The sequence below is a fragment of the Peromyscus californicus genome, unplaced genomic scaffold (genome assembly GCF_007827085.1).
Source record: "Peromyscus californicus insignis strain IS unplaced genomic scaffold, ASM782708v3 Scaffold_10__1_contigs__length_136768540, whole genome shotgun sequence".
Lineage (NCBI taxonomy): Eukaryota > Metazoa > Chordata > Mammalia > Rodentia > Cricetidae > Peromyscus > Peromyscus californicus.
Genome location: NW_026294391.1, coordinates 61,697,433 through 61,722,677, shown reverse-complemented (window position 1 = coordinate 61,722,677; position 25,245 = coordinate 61,697,433). Strand labels below are relative to the sequence as shown.

The following is a 25,245-nucleotide window of genomic DNA, read 5'->3' as shown; positions in this document are numbered from 1 at the left end:
AAGCTATGATATTCAGTAGGTTTATAAAGAATTTAGTAGGTTAGGTTTATTAAGTGAATTTTCAACTTAGGATGGGTTTATCAGAAACTAGCTTGTTAAGTGAGGGACGTCTCTGTTGAACTGGTGAATAGTCTATTTGGCATGTCTTTTGCGGTCTGAACTTGAGAGAGGTGCTAAGTGACTACATTAAGCCACAGGTGAACTCACTCTTGGTAGAGCTCCTTGACAGCTTTCAGGTTGTTTCTAACTCTCCCCACACAAGTGGTGCAGAAACATTCTTTCTTTGTCTGTATTTAGAGCACTTGTACAAGTATATATTTCAGATCAGTTTCTACAAGTTAGAATGTAGACCATGCATGCATGAATGAATAATAAGCCTATAACCTATTTTTTGAGAGTCACTTTTAAATAATATGATCTTTTGTTAGAAGGCATTTTCTCTCCCTGTCCATACCAGTTTAACATCCTGCTTAACTTTATTAATTAAAATGGTCCCAGCAATTAGTGTTTAGTTATTTGAAATATGCTGCAAATGATGTGTGGCTTCTTGTGAGTAGTTATATTATTTCCTTTTTAAAATAGTTATTCTTACTTATGTGTGTGGGTGTTTTGCCTGCACATGTTTTTGTGCACCAGGTTCATGCCTGTTGCTTGTGGAGGCCAGAAGAGTGTGTCAGATCCCTTGGGAATGGAGTTATAGATGATTATGAGCCATGATGTGGGTGCTGTAGGTGGAACCCAGTTCCTCTGGAAGAACAGCAAGTTCTTATAACTACTGAGCCACCTCTTCTTCCAGCCCCTGTATTATTTCTTACAGCGTTTGATATTTGTCTTTTCATGTAGATAAGTTCTTCTTTATTCTTCGTGATAATTTTAATGTAATCTAGTGCCAAAATATTATCTTTGAAGATATTTAATTCTAATTGTTAAAAGTGCTTTTAAGCATTCTAACATATCTTAGTTCCAAAAGTTATTTCTTTTTTTTTTTTTGTCATCCTGCAAAAGGTATTTCTTTTATGAATACCCAAATCTGTTGGAGGTAATCTTCACTAATATTTCTCTTTTTGTTTGTTTGGTTGTTTTTTTTTGTTGTTTTTTTTGGGGGGAGGGGGAGACAGGGTTTGTCTGTGTGGCCTTGACTGTCCTGGAACTCACTCTGTAGACCAGGCTGGCCTTGAACTCACAGAGATCGTCCTGCATCTGCCTCCTGAGTGAGTGCTGGGATTAAAGCTATATGCCGCCACCACCTGGCTCTGTTGGTACAATCTTTAAGCTTTATTCTTCAAGGTTTATAGACCTTAAATACTATTTATAGTAGTTCTTTAATACTTGGCTGTGGGGATTTGATTAATATGAATTAGTGCCATTTCAACCATACACAGTCGCACATAAAATATGATTGTGCTTGGAATGATTTTGCTTTACCTTTCAAGATCAGCAGTGTAAAATGATTAACCATAGATACTTCCATGAACAACCTTTTTTAGTTTCCTTGTGTTTGAATTAAGCATTGTTTTGTGTATATTTTTATAGGTCCTGATTTTGTTGTTTGTGATGAAGGCCATATTCTAAAAAATGAAGCATCTGCTGTTTCCAAAGCTATGAACTCTATACGATCGAGGAGGAGGATTATTTTAACAGGAACGCCACTTCAGAATAACCTAATTGAGTGTGAGTTAATCTCTGTCATGCTGTAGAATGCTGCTATTGACTCTTGTAATTTTGCAACTTTGCCATTTTCCTTTCTTCTGTTTGTTGTAGTCCCTAACCATGATCTGTAGTTGATTCTTCCGTAAAGGAACAACATGCTTGGAGAGTGAAATGCTGTATAAATAAGAGTAGCAAACCACTGTCAAGACATGTGCTGATGTCCTTGTTCAGATCTAACTAAGACAGTTCAAATACTTCAAAAGTATGAGAATTCTTCAACAGTTGCTTTCATATATACACCATATGCATGTGGTTATTCAACGTGTCTTATAAGGAAGTACTAGTAAGGAAACAAACAGAGGCTGGGTGTGGTAGTATACACCTCTGATCCCGTCACTGAGGAGGTTTATCTTCGTGAGTTCAAGACTAGCCAATACTACACAGTGAGACATTGTCTCCCCTTGCAAAAAATATAAAAAGAAAGGCCAATTGTGAACATTTTTGGAAGATGTAGATTAGAAAAGGGGAAGTCTACCAAATCTGTGTCAGAGTAGCATTTGCTCAGGCTGAATGCAGAACTGAAATAAACAGAGAGCTGCCTTGTGAATTTCCTTCATTTTCATGTGATGGAACAAGAGCTTCCTTAGCAAATTGCAATTGCCATTAAAGAGTTCCACATTGTCCATTTCGTCAGGCTTTTGATTTGTTTGTTCATTTTTCCCCCATTGTTCTTTTCTCCTTTTTATATAAATGCTATTTGACATTGTGATGCTATTTAATATAGGGCAATTGATGGCACCTTTAAAGGCTCCTGTGGCTGAATCAAAAACTGAATTAGCTGCATAATTTATCCACAATAGCTTATTATCTACTTTTATTATTTTTATTTGGTATTTATAGTTTCTTTCTTTTCTTTTCTTTTCTTTTCTTTTCTTTTCTTTTCTTTTCTTTTTTCTCTTTTCTCTTCTCCTCTCTTCTCTTCTCTTCTCTTCTCTTCTCTTCTCTTCTCTTCTCTTTTCTTTTCTTTTCTTTTCTTTTCTTTTCTTTTCGCTTTGTTTTTCAAGACAGGGTTTCTCTGTGTAGCTTTGGAGCCTGTCCTGGAACTCACTCTGTAGACCAGGCTGGCCTTGAACTCACAGAGATCCGCCTGCCTCTGCCTCCCGAATGCTGGGTATATTTTCTTTGTAAGATGCCCTCACTGACCATGAAATCATCATTGGGGTTATATGTTATATACACTTGTTGGCTTTTTTTTGCATGTCAAGAATAGTAATGTAGAATTAGCCACTTTTTAGAAAAAATAGGGCTAGGATTTATAGATTTATGAAAGTTTCTCATATGATTTATCTAGTTCTAGAGCCCACTTAGAACCAGGTTTTTTCCTAAACGAGGCTTTTTCCCCTCCCCTCCTGCCTCCCATTTCTCTTCCTTTTATGAAATGAGCTTTTTGCATGAGCAATATATTGGGGAGTTTTTCTGGGTCTTTCTATCATTAATGTTATTAATGAATCAATGTCTTGTCTCTTAGATCATTGCATGGTTAACTTTATCAAGGAAAATTTGCTTGGATCCATCAAGGAGTTCAGGAATAGATTTATAAATCCTATCCAAAATGGTCAGTGTGCAGATTCTACCATGGTAGATGTGAGAGTGATGAAAAAACGTGCTCATATTCTCTATGAGATGTTAGCCGGATGTGTTCAGGTACAGATATGTTCCATAATAATGATGTTGCAATCCCAAATCATTTTCTGAGTTTAAGCTTGAACTACATTTGTTTCTTTTTCTTTTTTAGTTTTATAATTCTATCTCTTTGCACTGATTTAAAAATCCACCAGTCATTCACATTTGTAATGTTTCACAGTTCAAGAACACAGTTGATTAATGTTCTTGCCTCATATTTTGCTATGTTCATGTTTAAATTCGTTGCCCTAAGAAAAGGGATTTCTGAAGAAACACAACTGTTATGATTAAGGAATTCTTACATGTGCTATGACATGGTGTTCAGAACCTCACTATTTGAAATAGCTGTAGTAGAGGCTAGTATGAATTCAGAGTGGAGCTGATTTTAAAGTCATCCTTCATATACCATTTTAGGGGCTGGCACGATGGCTTCGTGGGTGGAAGGGCTCACTGCACAAGCTTGGCAGCCACCTTCCAGTTTAATCCCTGGGATTCATGTAAAGGTGGAAAGAGAACATCTGCTCCCCAGAGTTGTCCTCTGGGCTCCACATATGTGCTGTGACACATACATCATTCACACTTCATTTATACATCCATTCACAAACACATGCACATACTCATGCACACACCAGTTGTATTACTTTCAGGTATATACTGAACAGGTTAATAGTGTTATTTAAATAAAACTGTTGGTGAATCTATGTTTATAGATAGGTAAATATCTAGCTATCAATTCAGAGATTTCAAGATCTATATTCTCTCTTAGGACACTAAACACAAAGGGTAGCTACAAAGATGTTCCACAGTGACATAGGCTATCTTTTAGATGGCTATAATGCTATCATAGAAGACAGTCATGGTTGATCAGGTTGGCTGCGTGCACTATTAAGTACATTTTTTTTTTTTTTTTTTTTTGGCTTTTCGAGACAGGGTTTCTCTGTGTCATTTTGGTGCTTGTCCTGGAACTTGCTCTATAGACCAGGCTGGCGGCAGACTCACAGATCCACCTTCTTCTGCCTCCCGAGTGCTGGGATTAACCTGCTTCTGACTCCCGAGTGCTGGGATTAAAGACATACTCCCACCCCCCCCCCAGCAGTACTTTATTGCTATTACTACCCAAGTAATAAGTTTTTTGTTGTTTTTGTTTTGTTTTAAGTAGTTATTTGTATTTAGCAATTATTAGTATTTTTTTCTGTCCCTATAGTAAAATGATTTCATTAGTGTTCTTTGTACATGGCTTATTTTCTCAGAGGGGTAAACATTGCTTCAGAAGTTATGTCTTACTGTTCGGCATACAACTCAGATTGCCTTAGAATTTTGTGTGTGTGTGTGTGTGTGTGTGTGTGTGTGTGTGTGTGTGTGTGTGTGTGTGTTTCCTTTTTTTCTTTTTCCTGCTTTGAGATGGGTTTTCTTTATGTAACCTAGGCTGGCTTGGAACCCTTGATCCTCCTGCCTCAGCATCTCAAGTGTTAGGATCACAGGCATGTGCCTCACGTTTGGCTACGTGACACTTTTTTTTTTTTTTTTTTTTTTGGAGACAGGGTTTCTCTGTGTAACAGCCTGGGTTGTCCTGGAACTCACTTTGTAAATCAGGCTGGCCTCGAACTCAAATATCCACCTGCCTCTGTCTCCTGAGTGCTGGAATTAAAGGTGTGTGCCACCACCACTGTGCCTATGTGACACTTTTGATTCCTATGATTTATGTGAAAAGCAAGTCATTTTTGATAGTATTACTTACCACATGACTTCCCCTACTTGTACTTTGTTTGTTTGTTTTTGTTTTTAGTTTTTTTGAGACAGAGTTAATTACTCTGTGTACTTTTTTTTGGTGCCTGTCCTGGATCTTGCTCTGTAGACCAGGCTGGCCTTGAACTCAAGGAGATCTGCCTGGCTCTGCCTCCCGAGTGCTGGGATTAAAGGCCTGCGCTGCTGTCACCGGCTTGTAAATTTTTTTTTTAAAAAACAGAGAAAATCATCTTGAAAACTTGAATTTTGTTAAGTGATCACATGTAACCACTTCAATTTAAAACTTGATGAACATGTTGCAGTATCTTTTTTTAACCACTGTATCATATTATCTAGTCATGAAATACATTGAGTGTAATCATGTGTGGTTCCTGTTATGATTCAAGAGGGTAAATATCTTTAAGAAAATATTGTCTGTATGTCTGTCAATTCTAACATATGATAGCTCTTCAAGCAAATTTTAAATGTTTAGATAACTGATTTGCGTTCTCTGTCTTGTTAATTGCAGAGGAAAGATTATACAGCATTAACAAAGTTCTTGCCTCCAAAACATGAATATGTACTAGCTGTGAGAATGACTGCTATTCAGTGCAAGCTCTATCAGTACTACTTAGATCACTTAACAGGTAACAAAGACACTCAGTTGTTTTCCTTTTCTGAAGAATATGGTCTCAGTAATTTTGCCATTTTTTAAATTTTTATTTGGTGTTTCATTTTAGTTTTACATTTGAATGAAATAAGTATGCTTAAAATTGAAATATTTATAATTAAAATTACTATCAAGCTAAGTTCAAGGGATAAACTTAAAGCAGTAAATGTTTAGTGGAAGTACCCTTGCCTTGCATACATGGGAACTTCAGCTTGATTTCCAGCTCCCCCCCAAATATACAAGGCAATCCCCACAAGTCTCTGTGAATATGTGAGTAAAGCCTTTTATTTGTTAAGAGTTAGTAGTTCAGGCAGGTGTGGTGGCGCACGCTGTTAGTCCCAGGACTTGGGAGGCAGAGGCACCAGAATCTTGAGTTTGAGGCCAGCCTGGTGTATAGAGTGAATTAATTCCAGGACAGCCAAGGCTACTGTCTTGAAAAACAAAACAAAACAACAACAAACAAAGAAACAAAACCCCTGCTAGTTCAGAAGAATTATGCGTGTGGCATAAATCTGTAAAAGAAAACAAAAAATTTCAGTGTAGTTTTTAAAATATTCAACTACATTTGTATTGAAAGGTATATAAATTAAATCTATGGAATTGTGTATTAGTTACCAAGATCACAAAGTTTGAAGGCAAAATACAAGGCAAAGCATATAATGCTCTCCATGTTATAATTAAAAAACCCAGAGAAATGCCTTAAATGTTGAATGAAGTACTGTTAGTTCATTCTTCTCAGTATCCCTTTAAAAACTGGAATGCAGCCGGGCGGTGGTGGCGCACGCCTTTAATCTCAGCACTCAGGAGGCAGAGGCAGGTGGATCTCTGTGAGTTCGAGGCCAGCCTGGGCTACCAAGTGAGTCCCAGGAAAGGCACAAAGCTACACAGAGAAACCCTGTCTCGAAAAACCAAAAAAAAAAAAACTGGAATGCAGCCAGGCGGTGGTGGTGCACGCCTTTAATCTCAGCACTCGGGAGGCAGAGGCAGGCGGATCTCTGTGAGTTCGAGGCCAGCTTGGTCTCCAAAGCGAGTTCCGGGAAAGGCACAAAGCTACACAGAGAAACCCTGTCTCAAAAAACCAAAAATAAATAAATAAATAAATATCAAAACTAGAATGCACAGGTATTGTTTTATCATCTATGTGTCCTACCCAGTGTAGGTGATGTTATGCTGCTTTATATAACAAAATCTAATCTCTGGTTTGGAGTTAGGTTTTTCCTTATCGGCCCCAACTGAAGAGTACATACAGGAATAGTAAATATAGATGAAAAGTTGCCCTCCCGCCCACCTGCATTCAGTTATTGTTTTAAAAAAAGAAAGAAACCAGACTTGGTGGCAGTACCTGTAATCCCTGTGTTTAGGAGGTGGCAGCAGCAGGATCAGGAGCTCAAGGCCGTTCTCTGATATATAGGAATTTGGAGACTTCCTGAGATACATGAGAGCCATGGACGTTTTTAAGAGAAATGCTTAGCTGAGAATGGTAGCAGGCATGTCTTTGTGAGTTCAAGCCCAGCCTGGTCTACATAGTGAATTCTGGGATACATCGTGAGACCAGGTTAGGGGAGTAGGCAAGGGAAGAGGAAAAGACCGGAAGAAGGATCAATACCCAACACTGCAAAAAGAATAACAACCAAGGCTCCAGCAACCAAAAGTCTCTGAATTGTGACAATAGTTGCACATATCTGTGACTAGTGTAAAAGTCACTGGATTTTTTACTTTCAATGTGTAAATTTTATACTATATATATATATTTTATTGCTGCATATCTCAGGATGACCTTGAACTCGTGATCCTCTCCTTTCTGCTCTTTGAGTACTGGAAGTAAAGGCATGCATCATACTTCCCTATTTTTTTTTTTTTTTTGGTTTTTCGAGACAGGGTTTCTCTGTGTAGCTTTGCGCCTTTCCTGGAACTCACTTGGTAGTCCAGGCTGGCCTCGAACTCACAGAGATCCGCCTGGCTCTGCCTCCCGAGTGCTGGGATTAAAGGCGTGCGCCACCACCACCCGGCCATACTTCCCTATTTTAATAAGTCTTTGAAAGAAAAATTCAGTGACTTATTTTCAAAAATTATATTCAGTTACTCTGTTGTTTATTCTTTGATTTCCTGTGTACTGTATTTGCTTTAGCTTATTTGATCATTCCAGTTTCTAAGCCCCAATAATTCTTTCATCTTTCTTTCCCATTTCTGATGGGTTTTAGGCATACTTTCTTGTTGCCCTGTGTCCTGCAGCCCTTTGGACCATAGTTCCTGATAGTCCTTTGACTTAGAGGTTTAGACTAAGGGTTAGTTTTCCTGAAGAATTTGTCTTTTTTCTTAAGCTAACAGTCTGAAGACTTTATTATTCTGTGATCTCATTCTAGTAGAGTTTATACTTTAGACTTTTTAAACTCTTAAATTACACACAGTTTGTGTTGAACTGTAGGGTGATGTGAACAAGATCTCCGTAGTATCTGTAGTCTTTTCCTTTCATCACATATCAAAGCAAGCACATCACAGTATTTAGCACAGCTCCTTTAGAGGACAGTTCGGCAATGCTGTGTGTAATGCCTCAATAGTGAAGCCAATTAGAAAATGATGGGACTACAGGTTTCCATTTCAACTGATGTAAAACATGTTTACACATGAAAAGTAAGCCACTTTCTTCAATTTTATAGACCTGCATTGATGAGATAATTTAATATCAGATATTCTTTTCAGTTATTGTTGATTATATAAAATTCTCTTGGGCACTTCATATTAAGTGTGTGATGTCTTGGGTTTTTAGGCCACCCTAAGTGTTTATTATAATAAAAATTGTCTTGATTTCCACTAATTAACTCTTAATAAATATTAGAGGCTATAAAATCTGATTTTTTTATGTTAAAAGGGCATTATTTATTAGTACACATTTTGAGATAAACTAAGTGTAGAACTAGCTCCTATAAGGTGTTTCCATTTTTTTTTTTCAAGACAGGGTTTCTCTGTAACAGCTCTGACTGTCCTAGAACTAGCTCTGTAGACCAGACTGGCCTCGAACTCACAGAGATGAGCCAGCCTCTGCCTCCCAAGTGCTAATAGTCTACCACCACCCAAGCTGGCCTCAGATGTTCTATGTAGCCAGGACTGTCTTTAAATTTATGGTCCTCTTGCCTCTACATATCAAATCCTAAGATCATAGGCTTGTGCTACCCCATTCTTTTTCAATTCTGTTTTCAGATTCTCTTGTTAGCCTGAAACCTACATGTAGACCAGATTGGCCTCACACTCGTAGCTATCTACTTTCTTCTGCTTCCTGGGTGCTGTGACTAAAGGTGTACACTACCACATCTGACTTTTGATTCTTTTTATTACATTCATTTATTTTTTATGTGTATGTGTACACATTCGACCATGGCACTCATGTAGATGTTAGACCACAGCCTGTAAAGCTCAGTTCTCTCCTACCATTTGTGGGTCCTGGGGATCAAATTTAGGCTGTCGTAATATGTTGGTGCCTTTCCCAGCCTCTCATTGGCTTCAAGTTTCCCCATTTTTAATGGCCTTCATTTTTTTCTTCTTTGGCCAATAATAGCTAAGGAACACAAAAGGCTTTTAGTGATGGCTAGAACAGCTAGGCAGATCATCAGTGGACTTAAATGACTTGAACAACATTATGAACTAGACTTAAGGCACCCTTATTGAACGCTGTCCAGCATCCACCGAACATCCATTCAAGTGCATGTGCAACAGTGACCAAGATAAACTGTATAGAGATCAAGACAAGCCTCAGTAAGTTTAAAGGATAAAATGACACAATATTTTTTGTATGTATTTAAGGTGTTCAGTATGTTTTAATGTGTACATCTACATAGCAAGAAAATTAATATAGCTGATCAAGTATGCCTATTCTTTTCTCATATATTTTGTGTATGGTAAAAATGCTTAAAATGGACTCTTAGTGAGTTACGGTATATTATTAACCCTATTATGTCTGTATAGTATTTATCATATGTGACTGAAATTTTGTACCTGTTGCCCTCCATCTCTTCATTTTCTCCACTCCCTTGCTTCTGGCAGTTATTCTGTATTTCTATGGCTTTCAGGTCTTTTGGTTCTTCCTCCCATAGTAATAAGATCACTATTATTTATCTGTCTTTGCCTAGCATATTCTCCTCCCCTTCTCTTATATATATTTTGTACATAATTTTTTAAAGTAGCAGTTTTAGTTATCATAGTTGGAAAGAATTGCTGGAGGTCTATCTGGATGAAGCAAGGCTTTATCTATCTGTAATAGATAAAGGGACCATGGATACAATTTAGGAGATTTCAAAAATCTAAGGGAGAAGTCTATATTTTTAGTGACCTTTAATTAAAATTACAGTGTGCCCCCTCATTATGGGATCGGTAACAGATTATAGTTTGTATTAGATATCATGACTGTTGTGACTAAAATCAGAAATTATTTTACCAACTATTGTTGCTGATATTTATAGTCGTCATTATTTCGAAAATTTAGATATTTTACTTGCTGTATTTTATCACTTCTGTCTTAGTTAGGGTTTCTATTGCTGTGAAGAGACACCATGACCACGGCAACTCTTATAAAGGAAAACATTTAATTGGGTGGCTTACAGTTTGAGAGGTTCAGTCCATTATCATCATGGTGGGACATGGTGGCATGCAGGCAGACATGGTGCTGGAGAAGGAGCTGAGAGTGGAGAAGGAGCTACATCTTGATCCAGGAAGTAAAGTGACATACTGGGCGTGGCTTGAGCATGTATGAGACCTCAAAACCTGCCTCCACAGTGACATACTTCCTCTAAGGCCACACTTACTCCACCAAAACCACACCTCCCAAGAATGCCATTCCCTGTGAGCTTTTGGGGGCCAGTTATATTCTAATTGCCCATGTTTACTTTTCAGAATTGCAAATATTGCTGAGTCCACTAGTGCATACCTGTATTCTCAGCGCTTAGTGGTGCAAGCAAGAGGATCAGGAGTTTGAAGTCCTCTTGTACTACATGAGGTTCTGTCTCCAAAACAAAACAAAACAAAACAAAAAAAAACCCAAACCCCAAATCATATATATTTCCTTACCACATATTTCTTCTTTAATATTCTAATCATTTCTGTAGAGGGTTCCTCCTGCAATCTTATTTACTTAATGTGTTTCAAAATATTAATAGTATGAAATAAGATTTTATAAGCCTTTTCACACTTAGAAAAGGGTGTGTGTTTTGCACCCTAATTGTTGTGCTAGAAACCTCATCCAACTACTGAGGGATCTGGATGCAGAGATCCATGACTAGGCCCTGGGTGGATCTCTGGGAGTCCAATCAACGAGAATGAGGAGGGTTTATATGAGCGAGAATTGTTGAGACCAAGGTTGGATAAAGCACAGGGACAAATAGCCAAATGAATGGAAACACATGAACTATGAACCAATGGCTGAGGGGTCCACACTGGATCAGGCCCTCCGAATGGGTGAGACAGTTGATTGGCTTGATCTGTTTGGGAGGCATCCAGGTAATGGGACCAGATCTTGTGCTCATTGCATGAGTTGGCTGTTTGAAACCTGGGGCCTATGCAGGATTGTTTGGCTTGGTCTGGGAGGAGGGGACTAGACCTACCTGGACTGAGTCTACCAGGTTGACCTCAGTCTGTGGGGAAGGCTTTGCCCTGGAGGAGATGGGAATGGGGGGGGGGGGGGCGTTGGGGGGAAGGTGAGGGGGACGGGAGGGGGAAGAACAAGGGAATCCGTGACCGATATGTAGAACTGAATTGTATTGCAAAATAAATTAAAATAAATTTAAAAAAAAAAAAAAGAAAAAAAAAAAAGATTCCTTCTCATACGTAATGAAAACTAAAATAAAAATCAGTCTTAAGCACAGAAAATGCATGGCCTAGCCTTATACTAGCTTTCATTTACTTCCCAATGTATTATTTCATTGTTTTTCCAAAGCCTCCAGAGAGACCTTGCTCTATCTAGAAGGTGCCATTTTCATATCTACCCAGTCTCTCGCCATTTCTAGCTTTGTTTTCTGTTGTTGTTTATTCAATTATGTCACCTCCTTGCTAATGGGAACCAGCACAGCAATCTCCCATGCATTTTCTTCCTTTGGGATATTTGTCATCACCTTTTATAATGTACTTTTTGTGTGCTGTATTCTCCCCACCTTTAAATCATGTTTAAACACTATGATGTCAGACTTTTTTAATAGTACAAGATAGCACATACAATGCTTCTAACCAAGGCAACACATAGAGAGTCTTAATAAATTTTTGTAGTTATAATTAATTGAATAAGTACTTGCTCATTCAGAATGTAACACTGTTGTTTATTATATATAATATTGTTCTCTTGTTTGCTATCTGCCTGAGTGTTATAAATACAACCTGAGTGGATTTATTTAAAAGATTTGCCAGCAGTTCTCAACTTGTGGGTTGTAACCCCTTTGGGAGGTCAAAAGACCATTTCACAAGGGTCGCCTAAGACCATCAGAAAACACAGGTATGATTACATTATGATCCACAACAGTAGCAAATTGCAATTTTGAAGCAGAAACAAAAATGATTTTATGGTTGCGGGTCATCACAACATGAGGTACTACATTAAAGGGTCTCAGGATTAGGAAATTTGAGAAACACTGATTTATATAATCGTATCACTCTAAATTATATATGATTTACAATTTAACAATAATTTTTGTTAGCATGTATACTGTTTTCTTTTGCTTTGTTTAGAAAAGATTAAATGAACATGTAATTAAAATTAGTGAAGTTATATAAATATAGTGTGGAATACTTAAGCCTAGTCATGCAGAATTATTTTCTTTTTTATATTTATACTCTTCTTGAGAATCTGGAGACCTAGAATTAGAAGCTCCCAATCCTATTCTTCCATGGTAGTTCTAAGACATAAAAGGATGGGAAATTTATATTCTATTACTTTCCTCCCAATAGGCTGATGAGATCAAAATATTGTAATTGAGTTTATAACCCATGTCTAGTAGTATTTAGCCAAGAATATACAGATCATATGTGTGTTGTTATGTAACACCATGGGGAATGGTGCCTTTTTTCTTTAGATTTCCACAAGTAGAAAGATATGGTTCCAGGGAATGCTACAGTGAAGGTGAGGGCCAGGGTCTGGACTCTGATCTACAGGTAGAAATGATGTAGTTCTCCAGGTGCCCCATTATATCCTCTTAAGAACATAAACTAGAGGAGCACTTTATTCCTCTTTCTATGCTCTGTTTTTAAATAATTCCTATATTTTTACATCTTAATTTAATTAGGGCTAACATTACATTTAATAAACTTGATTTGCATTAACCCATAAGAATTGTCAAAGTTTTGCAATGGTCTGTTACTGTGTGTGTGTGTGTGTGTGTGTGTGTGTGTGTGTGTGTGTGTGTGTGTGTAAAAGAGTAAATTGTAAATTATGTACACTATAGGATGACTCTTAAAGAAAATGTCAGCAATGCAAAGCCAACAATGAACATCAAATCTTTACTCCTCCATTGTTGAAATCATTTAATAGGAATGAACTACTAAGATATTTCATGGAGGAAAATGCCTTGAGCCAGTAATTGCTTTTATGAGTTTCATTCCCCTCAAAAGGGTTTTTGTTTTTTTACAACCACATGAGAAAAAATGACAGGTATGTTTTTTCTCTTTTCATTAAATAATATTGTTCCTTGACAACTTCATCCATGTATACAATACATTCTGCTTGCCCTCACCCTTCTCACTTATCTCCTTCCCACCCCTGTCTGATGGGTAAACATGAGTTTGGATCTATCCTTTGGTGCCTGATGGGCTGTCCAGTGGGTACACAACAGAAGACAAATACTCCTCCTTTCCCAGAAACCATCGTATCCAATAGTTCCAGTTGGAGGTATATAACCTGCAAGTCCCGTCATGATCCCTGATTGGCTATTGAGAAGCCCAGGCTTGGGCTGGCAGCTGCGTCTGCTTTGAAATCGAGGATTCAAATGGCTATTTTGTACCCTGATGATAGCATGTCTCAGTTTTCCTTCTATTTCCCGTCTCTCATAATATTTCCACTCTTTCTGTTAATTTTGCCTGAACTTTATATGAGGTGGTATACTGTCTTGACTAGGGCTGAGCCTTCGGTTATCACTTATTCTCAATGTCTTTATCAGCCATTAGTCTGAATTCTCTTGTGTTCAGTGCACAATTGTTTTCATAAATTGGCATGTTGCTAAACTGCTTTCTAAATACCTATATTTATACTCATAGACAAATGCTACCCTCAGCCTTAATCAGAGGTGTGGTATTGGATCTGGTAGGATTTGGAAGAGTGAAAATCATGAACAGAATATAACATAGGGAGAGAGAGAGAGAGAGAGAGAGAGAGAGAGAGAGAGAGAGAGAGAGAGAGAGAGAGAGAGAGAGAGAGTGAGTGAGTTTATAGCATGTTTCCATAATATTGCACATTTTTGCTTGTTAAGTTTGCTTAAATCACAGTATTCACTCTCAGTTTACTTCCTGCTCTACTCAACTGTGTGGTTCTGGAGGAAAAATCATTCCTCTATACGATCCCCTTATCTGCCTTTATCTAATATTCTCTGCATCATCCTTGACATGTTACGTGGATTTCCCACGTACTGAGTTCCCAATATTATATAATCCATTTTAATTTACATATGTAATTGTTAAACTGGAAATTTTCTAATGAAATGTGTTAAAAATTAAATGTAGCATAATCAATAAAGGAAAAAAACTAAATAATTTAAAAAAAAAAAAAAAAGAAAAGGGTGTGTGTTTTGGATAATCTAGTACGGAATCACCATGGTGGAAATGGAGAATTCTTGTGTCTTCAACTGCGGTTTCTTTGTCAGGTGTAGGCAATAGCACTGAAGGTGGAAGAGGAAAGGCAGGTGCAAAGCTCTTTCAGGATTTTCAGATGCTAAGTAGAATCTGGACTCATCCTTGGTGTTTGCAGCTGGACTACATTAGCAAAGAAAATAAGGTAAATTAAGTACCTCAAATTGTTTAAATGTTATTTTTTATATTCTCTATACCCAAAGCAACTTTCCATTTTGTTGTTGTTTTTTTCTTTTTTTGAGGGGCTTGTCACCCAGCTCCTAAATAAATATACACATGAAGGCTTATTCTTAAGTTTGAATGCCTAGCCTTAGATTGGCTTGTTTCTTGCCAGCTTTTCTTAAATTTATTTATTCCCCGCCTACCTTTTGCCTTGGGGCTTTTACCTTTCTCTATTTCTGTATCCCTTTCATTATTCATCATATATACACTCTGTGGCTGTATAGCTGGTTGGCTGGCCCCTGATGTCCTCCTCCTCTCCTTCTCTTGATCTTTCTTCTTTTCCTCCCAGATTTCTACTTCCATTTATTCTGTCTGCCTGCCAGCCCTGCCTATCCTTTCTCATGTCTTGCTATTGGCCATTCAGTTCTTTATTAGACCATCAGGTGTTTTAGACAGGCACAGTAACACAGCTTCACAGAGGTAAACAAATGCAACATAAAGAAAAGTAACACACCTTAAAGTAATATTCCCCAACACTTTCATTAATTCAGCTTCTTTTTAGTTTATTTATATGTCTTTTTGTTGTCATTGAGAAGAGGTCTTACTCTATATCCCTGGATAAACTGAAACTAAATGTGTAGTCCACTTTAGCCTCCAACTTGTGGCTACCATGCCTAGCTTATTTCTGTTGTCTTGAATTCATTATACTTAGAGGATCGATCATTAAATATTTATGTGTTCGGATTTGAACCCAAGGAGACTATATCCCCAGTCCTCAATGTTCTTTGAACTTTTTTGGAGGGGTAGAGGCATGTCTCACTAACTGAATGCTAGTCTAGTAAGCACAGGGCCCTTAGTTTTGATCCCCAATGACAACACTGGAAAAAAAAAATGTGAAAATTGGGCTGGGAATGTAGCTCAATAGGTAGAGTGTTTAGCATACATGATACCCTGGGTTCGATCTCTGGTAACATGGAAACCAGGCAAAGTGGCATGCATCTATAATCCCAGCACTTGAGAGTGGAAGTAGAAGGATCTGAATTTCAGAGTCATCCTTGGCTATATAGGGAGTTTATAGCCAGTCCATAGTACAAGAGACCCTATCTCCATAAAAACAATCGATCTCTTGCTGGGTATGGTGACACACATTTGTAATCTCAGCACATGGAAGGCTGAGGCAGTTAGATTCAGCATTGGGAAGCCAGTTTGGCTGAGACCTTGTCTTCTTTTTTTTTTTTTAAGTTTGAAACAATTTTGTGTTTATTGAAGGATTAGAAAAATGGCTCAAGGAGTTCCTTTATACTTTCAATTCAGCTTCTCCTAATGTTAATATCTCATATAACCATAGTGATTTATCTGAACCAAGAAAATAACTTTGCTACAGTACAACAGACTTTGGGTTTCTTCATGTTTCTACTTTTCTTTTCCATCTTCCCATACAGGATCTCCTGTTCTATGATCCTGTTAAATAGCCATTGTTTCTTCCAGTGGTCAATAGTTCCTTAGTCCTTATTTATTTATATCAGTTAATTTACATGAAATGAAATGTTTAAATTTCCAATATATGTTGAAATGGGCTACTAAAACGTATGTCTTTTTTTGTCTAGGGTTATTTTGATGAAGATAGTATGGATGAATTTATAGCTTCAGATTCTGATGAAACCTCCATGAGCTTAAGCTCAGATGAGTATGCAAAGTAAATTGAGTACTTTTATTACCTATGCTGGTATATTCAAAAACCTGTACTTGTGGGTTGTCTTCTGGGGATTGGCTTTATAGCCTTAAAATGCTTTCCTAACAAGGAATTTTCTTTCTTTCTTTTTCTTTTTTTAGAAAGAAGAAAACAAAGGGTAAAAAAGGGAAAAAGGATAGTAGCTCAAGTGGAAGTGGTAGTGACAATGATGTGGAAGTCATCAAAGTCTGGAATTCAAGATCTAGAGGAGGTGGAGAAGGAAATGTGGATGAAACAGGAAACACCCCTTCAGGTTCTATGAAGCTAGAAGAAAGTGAGTGTGATGGGTGTTACTTTTATTGTAGAATCTTGAAATAGAACATATTAGGTTGATAGTGTTTTTTCTGTCTTTTGTTAGCTTAATGAGTTTATGCAAAGGAATGTTTTATCTTAGGTTATTAAGAGCCCAGAATGAAAGAGGATACAGAATTGCAACAAATGTCCACCAAGTAGTGTTTAATTGTAGGCAAGTCATTTTGTTCTGTCTGGTTTTTGAGGAAAGAAAACTAGTTGTTTACTTAAATGTATAAATCTGCCCTCAATTATTCTGATTCTGGGTGTAGCTAGCGGTTCTTAAGTGACATTGCAATGTAGTTGGTAAGTTTAGTTTTTTAAATGAATGGTAGAACTGCAATTTAGGCCAGAATATTTCTAATCTCATGGCCTCCCTAGGATTTCCACTTAGCTATATAGGAAAACTGGAAGCATTTCAGGTAATGAATTGTGTACTTTAGATTGAATTTTAATCATTTAGTCCTTTTCCTTTCAAGTTCTTCATAATCTATAGTTACCTGCTTTGGTTTCCCACTGTAACATGTGCTGTTTATTTTGCTGGTTTTCTCTCTCTAAGGAAAAGTCTTCGAGTTTACTGTCCAGTGGTTTCAGTTTTTCTCTCATATATGCTGCAGAGTTAGTGCTTAGCCCTTTCTATGTTCTCCGTATGAGCTGACTTTGTGTTTAGGAGCTTTAAAGCTGGGACTAAATATTAGACTATTTCAAATATCATACTTGTCAATGACTCTAAAGATTTGGCATTGGGAAGTTGTAGAGCCCAACAGTTAAGCATCTGTGAGGAGGATAGCAGTGTGGGTGACAGCGGAATGATCTTGTGATCAGATAAGCTTGATTGAGTGAAGGTCTGCAGCTGACTAACGTAGTGATTCCTCTATAAACGCTTCTCTTTTCAGTACCTCTGTGGAATAGACAGGTGGCAGCCTAACCACAAACCCTGGATTCTCCAAATCAGGGGAGTCATGAGATTTAAACTACAAAATTTCCCTCTTTCTTCTTCTCTTTGGCTACTCCATCCATTCAAGCAGCTTTATCAGCATTCATCTTCCAAATAGAATTAAAAGAGTATTTTCATGAAAGCAGCAAAGCTGTGATTCTAGAGTTAAAGAAGCATTGAAAAGCTTCTGCTATCTCCTACTGTGCTCTCTTTTTCCCCCTTCCTACTTATAGCTCTGTAGTCTCTCGATATAGCTCTCTTCCTGGAAATAATTGCATTGACATATTCTTTCTGAATTTCTTCTTTCTGTTATGGCTGAAAAGAGAAAGACCTGTTCAGTTCTGAAAATGAGTAACATGAGGGTCAGAGGGGTGGGGAGGAATTGAAGGGAGGCAGTCGGGGTAGATTTGATGCAGGTGTGAAATTCTCAAGGAATACAAAATTAATTAATTTTAAAAGATGGACAACATTTCTTTTATCACCAAGAAGTGCAAGTGGTATGTGTAGCTGGATTGCTTCTGGAAATGTCTACCTGCTTCCATTTGTTTCTGGTGTGCTTTCTGAAATATCTTCACTTTTTAATAGATGCCCTAATGGGAAGGACTTGGAAAGCACTGGGGTAAGGTGTAGAAGGCAGTAGTTGTGTCCTTGAAAGCAGACAGAAAAGGTTGTGAGTTCCAAAAGACAAGTTTTGACTGCTAGCCTAGGGCTTTTGTTTTTTAATGTTTGTGTGGAAGAAAGTATAAGTTACTTATATGTAGATACAGTTTATATTTTGTAGCTTTTATATGTACATATTTTATCAGAAGCATTCTCTAGAATAGATGGTAAAATACAATTTTGTTTTTTAGATTTAAATGATCTTCATTTAAGAATATACCATATTCATCTTAGTCCAACTGATTGTATAGTCTATAAAGGAAAAGTTCAATTGGGGCTCAATTCTAGATGCTGAGGATCCTATGTTTGGGTGTATGTAGTGTGCTGTTCACCTTGTAGAAAATAAGAGGACTAATGGGCACTCAAGAAACAAACAAAACACAAGGAATTCTCAATCATTCTCACAAGAAGACCCCCTCTTTTGTTTGTGATAGGGTTTTCCTGGCCTCAAACTCATGATTTTCCTGCCTTAGTCTCCTGAGTTTTATAGTTGTGCACCATTATTCTGGTTTATTTATCCCCCTTAACAATCTAACCATCTCTTGGGGATCAAAATTTAGTTTCAGTAAGGGCAAACCATGTTCCAATCCCCAGCACCATGCTGCTGCTGCTGCTGCTGCTTTTGCTCCCCCCACATACACATTCATTTTCTGGCTCTCTACCCTCTCCCATCCTCCCTCTGTTACTTATTTTATGTGTATAGGTGTTTTACCAACATGTTAATGAGTTTTTCCTTTAAAATGTACAGTGTATGGTTACTCCAAACGCAACAGTAGTCCATTTATTTAAATATATGTTTAGAAGGCATCAAGAAGTTTAAATTGAGTGTATTGCTTTTTTTTTTGTTTTTTTGTTTTTCAAGACAGGGTTTCTCTGTGTAGCTTTGCGCCTTTCCTGGATCTCGCGCTGTAGCCCAGGCTGGCCTCGAACTCACAGAGATCCGCCTGCCTCTGCCTCCCGAGTGCTGGGATTAAAGGCGTGCGCCACCACCGCCCGGCGTGTATTGCTTTTTAATTTACCATATTTTGTGCCTTCTAAGATTCTTGTGGGGTTTAGAATGTATATAAAATAGTAATTAGATTCATTCAGTTGCTGATAATATGCTACGCATCTCTACATAGCACAGAGTTATAACAGAAGTCAAGACTTAATTATGTGGCTGATGAAATTAAAAAAATCAGCATAAATTATTTGTTTACAAGTTTTCGTTTCATATACTCCTAAGGATTTGTTTGTTTGTTTTTGAGACACAGTTACTGTGTAGTCTATGCTGGCTTGGCACTTGCTATGCAACACAGACTTGGCTGGAACTTGTGTTGCTAGAGTTTTCCTGCCTGGCCCACAGTCAGGACAAATCTCTGTCACCCGCCAGTCCCAAGCCGCTCAAACCCGATCAAGTAAACACAGAGACTTATATTGGTTACAAACTGTATGGCCGTGGCAGGCTTCTTGTTAACTGTTCTTACAGCTTAAATTAATCTATTTCTATTAATCTATACCTTGCCACGTGGCTTGTGGCTTACCGGTACTTTACATCTTCCTTGTCCTGATGGCGGCTGGCAGTGTCTCTCCCACTCAGCCTTCCACTTCCCAGCTCTATTCTCCTCCTTCTCCCGCCTACACTTCCTGCCTGGCCACTGCCAATCAGTGATTTATTCATTGACCAATCAGCAACACATTTGACATACAGACCATCCCACAGCAAACTTGAGATAAGCCTTCCTTAGCCCCTCAATTGCTGGGATTAGAGACATGGTCTACCATGCCTGGCTAGAATATATATTAGTTGGAATAGCCCATAGGTTTCTGATTATTTATTTTAAAGAAAGGCTCTCACATATTCCAGGTTGTTGATACATAGCTGAATATGACCTTGAACTCCTGATCTTCTGTTTCTACCTCCAGAGTGCTAGGCTCATGATACCAGGGAAACCAGAGGTTCATGTATGCTAGAAAAGCATTTTACCAGCTAAGATACATTCCCAGCCCCACATTTGATTCTTTAATTATTGTAAGCTGTTATTATATTTAGTGGGATCAGAATTAAAATGGAGGGCTAAAGTCATAGCCCAATGGTAGGTCCCATATTTAGTAGTCAGGACGTCCTGGGTTTGATTGATCCCAGGCTGCACACACACAAGAGTGGAAGCTGTAGTGTTTGCATGCAAACTCTAACTTATTCTGCGCTCTGACATTCCTATGTAGCCTCACATTTTTACTTTCTGCCAGCATTTTTCTGTTCTGATGTTTTCATATTCAATTATTTTAATGCACTGTGGTCCAGAAGCAATGGCTGTTTGCTAGGTGACTGATTATAAAAAGATGTTTAGTTAACATTTGTTTAATAAGTTATGTTCCAGGGTCCTCAAGGCTGTGTCCAAGCTCATTGATTGACTAGAAGGAATCAGAGGATCCAGGGTATAGTCATATCCAAGACTATAGTTTATTATACCCAAAGTTAAAACACAAAGTCAACAAAGAGAAAAGGCACATGGAGTAAAATTCAAAGGAAACTTCTAAAAGTTACTCCCTGTCTTAGTTTGGGTTTCAGTTGCTGTGAAAAGATACCATGACCTCGGCAACTCTTACAAAGAAAACATTTAGTTGGTATAGCTTGCTTGGTTTCAGAGGTTCAGTCCATTATCATCATGACAGGGAGGATGGCGGTATGCAGGTAGACAAGGTGCTGGGGCAGTTCAGAGTCCTACATCTTGTAGGCAACAGGAAGTTGACTGACAGTCACACCAAGGGACGCTTAGGCAAAAGAGACCTCACAGCCTGCCTCCACAGTAACACACCTCCTCCAACAAGGTCACACCTCCTAATAGTGTCACTCCCTTTGGGGGCCATTTTCTTTCAAACCAGCATACTCCTCTTGGAATCTTCTAGAATGTACTTCTCTAGCATTCAATTACCACATGTACATAGTGTTGTTTACTGGAGAAGCTCATTAGAGATTCCTTGCCCGAGTTTTATTGTGGACTGGTTACTATGTGCCTGGCTCATTCCAAATTCTGGACTCCCACAGACTGTTCAGAATAAGCCACATTGTTTTTTTTTTCCAAATTGCCTGTGTGTGATGAGTTGTGGTTACCAAGGAATGTTTTCATGTCAGTGAAGAGGACTGTTTACCATTCATGTTCCCATATAAGCAAGGACCAATAATTTCAGGGAAACCTTTCTGAAATGAAAAGTATAGTAAGGTGTGAATAGAATTTCACCAAGAGAGGAGGAGAATATCCTATAAAATATTTCAGAGGCAAGAGGGATAGTATATACCTGTAATCCTAGCACTTAGGATAATAAGGTCAGAGAATCATATGTTTTACTCTAGCCTTGGCTATGTAGTGAGTTTGAGACCAGGCTAGCCTACGGAGTAAGACCTTGTCTCAAACAAACAAAAGACATTCAGGGAAAGATGGGGTCTTACAAGTATGTGACATGCCTAAATAATAGTTTATTGTGGTTTTAATGCAAATGCACAATGAGTTTTATAAAGGTAATGGAACCCCACCAGGGACCAGATGCAAAGAGGCCCTTGTTAAACCTCAAAAACAAGTTCAAGAACATGTAGACTAGAAGCCCTAGTAGTATTCTAGTCTCGAGACTAGCAGCTTTGGGGGTTTTGCTGCTATTGTTGTTGCTTTTTTTTTCCTACTTAGGGACAGAATACAAGGCTTTTAGCCTTCTATACTGTGTTGGTCTTAGATTACTCTCTCAAAGCTGAATCCCTAAGGGTACAGATTTGCTATCAAGTGTTATACTCTCCCCCACCCCCGCCCCACAAACAAAACCCTGCCAGTTAATATGAGAATTTATGGGAAGTTTGTATGTTTCAGCTTTGGCTTTTGGTTGATAAAATTGTTTTATTAAGTTCACAACATGGGCCCGAAAGCCAGGTATGGTGGTACATGCCTGTAATCCCAGCTTTGGCTACATAGTAAAGTCAAGGCAAGTTTGGGGTACATGAAACCCTGTCTAGAAACAAAAACAAAATGAAACAAAGAAGTAATTCTGTGTTAGTGATCCTTTGGGGGTAACCTACAGTAGCAAGTATAGAATTTAGTCTGCAGAAATGTGCCTTCACCTCAGACATACATGTTCACAGATTACAGCTACAATGAAGATGAAGTGGTAGTGAAAAATTAGACCTCTTCTAAAATGAACAGTCGTGGATACAGAGACTCGTGACTGCCTTAGATGCAGAAAAGAAGTCATGAATGCATGGCATAAGAGGGACCTGGACCGATGTAAGAGTTGGAAGCTAAAGACGAGGGGCAACAAAACACTATTAACTAGACTCTATTGCTACTGTAACCATGAACTCATATGAACTGTAGTAACCTGTGTTCAGCCCACACCAGACCAGCCCTGTCAACATTCAATCAGGGAAATAGGACAGGGATCACAGGGTCACCCCTTATCTCTGAACTATTGGCAATCGTTAGATTCTGAGAAGGGGGAAGTGACTGTCTTAATTGTATATGCGCCGCCCCCCCCCCCCCCCATTCCCACCACCTTTGAATTGATAGCTCCAAACTCACATTTACACAGATGGCCCTGGTTAATCTTGTGGGTCACAGAAGAAAATAAACACACAAATGTTACAAGAGAGATTTTAAGGGAATGGTGGGCAGAACTGGTAGGAAGTTAGAGGCGAAGAGTCAGTATTCAAAGTGTACCTATGTGGAATTGATAAAAGCAAATAGAAATATTTTTAAAAAATGGTTGGCAAGATGGTTCAACAGGCATATGTTACAGAAGCCCACAGATTTGAGTTTGATTCTGGAAACCCACATAAATATGGAAGGAGAGAGTGGACTTTATGCAGTTGGCCTCTGACCTCCATATGCGTGCCCTCCCTCCCATACATAATAATAATAAATACAATTTTGAAACTTTAAAAAGAAAATTAAGTATAGAATACTAGAAATATTAACCTTAGGAACATTTAGTGACAAAAATTACTAATAAGCAGCCTGAGGAAAGTTAGCTCACAGAACAAACCACATGGTCAGAGTCTCAAGAAAATAAGATTCTGTAAATATTGGATAAAGACTATAAAATAGGTATGTTGAACTGTTGTAGAAATCATCCTGTAACTTTGTGTTATAAAATTTAAAACTTAGATAAAATGTGTGGTACTTGAGAAAATATAGCAACAAGCATTGAACATTCCTTTTGATGATTCATAGAGAAACATCATTTTATCTTACAAACAGAAAGTTAATAACTGATGACATAATCGTGTAGTTTACATACTACATGGCAGTTAGCATGACTGAATAAAAAAGCTAAATGGCAAACGTAAATAATCACATTTTGAGTGAAAAACCACACTGAACAATAATTTGCTGAATGAGCTGGGCAGTGGTGGTGCACGCCTTTAATTGCAGCATTTGGGAGGCAGAGGCAGGCGGATCTCTGTGAGTTGGAGGACAGCCTGGTCTACAGAGTGAGTTCCAGGAAAGGCTCCAAAGCTACACAGAGAAACCCTGTCTCAACCCCCTCACCCCCCAAAAAAGTTGCAGAATGATATAAGCTATATGGTACTATTTGTGCATGGCTTAAAATGCCAAGATGATGCACAGTTTAGGGGTACACTTGCAGTAAAATAGAGATGACAAACATAGAAAGTAGGGGTTTAGTTAGGTCTTAGGAAAAGCGGGAATAAATGGACCACGTTTTAGACTTCATCTGTATCATGTAGAGTTACAATACTGATGAAGAGGAGATACGAAAGCCCAGCTGTCCATTAAATTCTGTGGTTTTTTATAACATTAAGATTTACAATACTTTTTAGTGCAGCAAAATTGAGAGAAAGTTTAGAAGCCTGTTAACTTTATATTTTTATTTTGATTCAAATTATGTTTAAATTATCTAATAGATTATTTCCTGTACTTTCTTCTTGTTTCTTTTATGTGTCAAATATTTTTTTAAACAAAGAATAAAACAAAACTAAGAACAAAATGGTTCAGTGTGATTGGGTGAGTTTTCAGGTCAGTCTTTGGGGTTAGTAGCCCAGGGAAGAGTTTTTCTTCCTTGATATTTCTCTTTCTTTCTCTTTCTCTCCCCCGCCTCCCCCCCGTGTCTCTTAGAGTGAATTTTCAGGGTTGTTGTTTTTTTCTATAGTCTGTGGGATTTCCACTTCTTACGGTCTCTTTCTGAGCTCCTCAGCCCTGCTTGTAGCATCTGTTTTCTTGCATTCTGTCAGAATCCATCTTTTGCTTGCTATCACCTTGCATTTCTCTCAACCTTCATCTCTTTCCATTCTATTCCTTTCCCTCAGTGTAGAGCTTTTTCTCCTGTGATGGCGTTTGTGTTCATCTGCCTGTCCCTGTCCTAAATATTCATCAGTCCGTTACCTTTCTTACTCTGGCTTGTTTGGCTTCTTTTGGTCTTATTCAGTTTTTTTTTATTAATATACTTACTTATGTTCTATTTATTTTATTTAGGTAAAACTACTTCCACTTCTAACCCAAGTAGCCCAGCTCCAGATTGGTACAAAGATTTTGTTACAGATGCTGATGCTGAGGTTTTAGAGCATTCTGGGAAAATGGTACTTCTTTTTGAAATTCTTCGAATGGCAGAAGAAATTGGGGATAAAGTGTAAGCTTTTTCGTATATCTATTATATAAATGAACTTTTTGGTACCCTTACTATTGTTTATAAAGTTTATTTAAGCAAATCTGATGTTTTCTTTTCATGAAAAGTTGTGATTTCTTTGACTATTACAGTGCCATGCCAGTACAAACAGTTACCTTCCTTATAAGTGGCTGTTTCTGAGTTCATAATCAAGTTTTTTCTTCAATGCTTCAGGGTTTTACTGTATGGTTCAGGGTGGTCTGAAACTCATTAGTCTTTCTGCCTTAGCCTCCTAGGATTAATTGGTAAAAATATTGTTTTGGTTTAGAAACAATA

The 25,245-nt window shown here is 38.0% G+C and overlaps 1 protein-coding gene across 8 annotated transcripts in view; it reads left to right on the top strand.

Moving 5' to 3' along the window:
• Positions 1-25,245, top strand: part of Atrx (ATRX chromatin remodeler) — a 188,969-nt gene that overhangs the window by 125,968 nt on the left and 37,756 nt on the right. For all 8 annotated transcript variants that reach the window (XM_052734627.1, XM_052734580.1, XM_052734576.1 and 5 more), the window contains 7 exons: positions 1,534-1,671; positions 3,179-3,354; positions 5,588-5,705; positions 14,557-14,687; positions 16,312-16,400; positions 16,538-16,710; positions 24,780-24,933. In XM_052734627.1, coding sequence (XP_052590587.1) covers positions 1,534-1,671; positions 3,179-3,354; positions 5,588-5,705; positions 14,557-14,687; positions 16,312-16,400; positions 16,538-16,710; positions 24,780-24,933 — 979 coding nt within the window. The remainder of the gene's footprint in view (positions 1-1,533; positions 1,672-3,178; positions 3,355-5,587; positions 5,706-14,556; positions 14,688-16,311; positions 16,401-16,537; positions 16,711-24,779; positions 24,934-25,245) is intronic.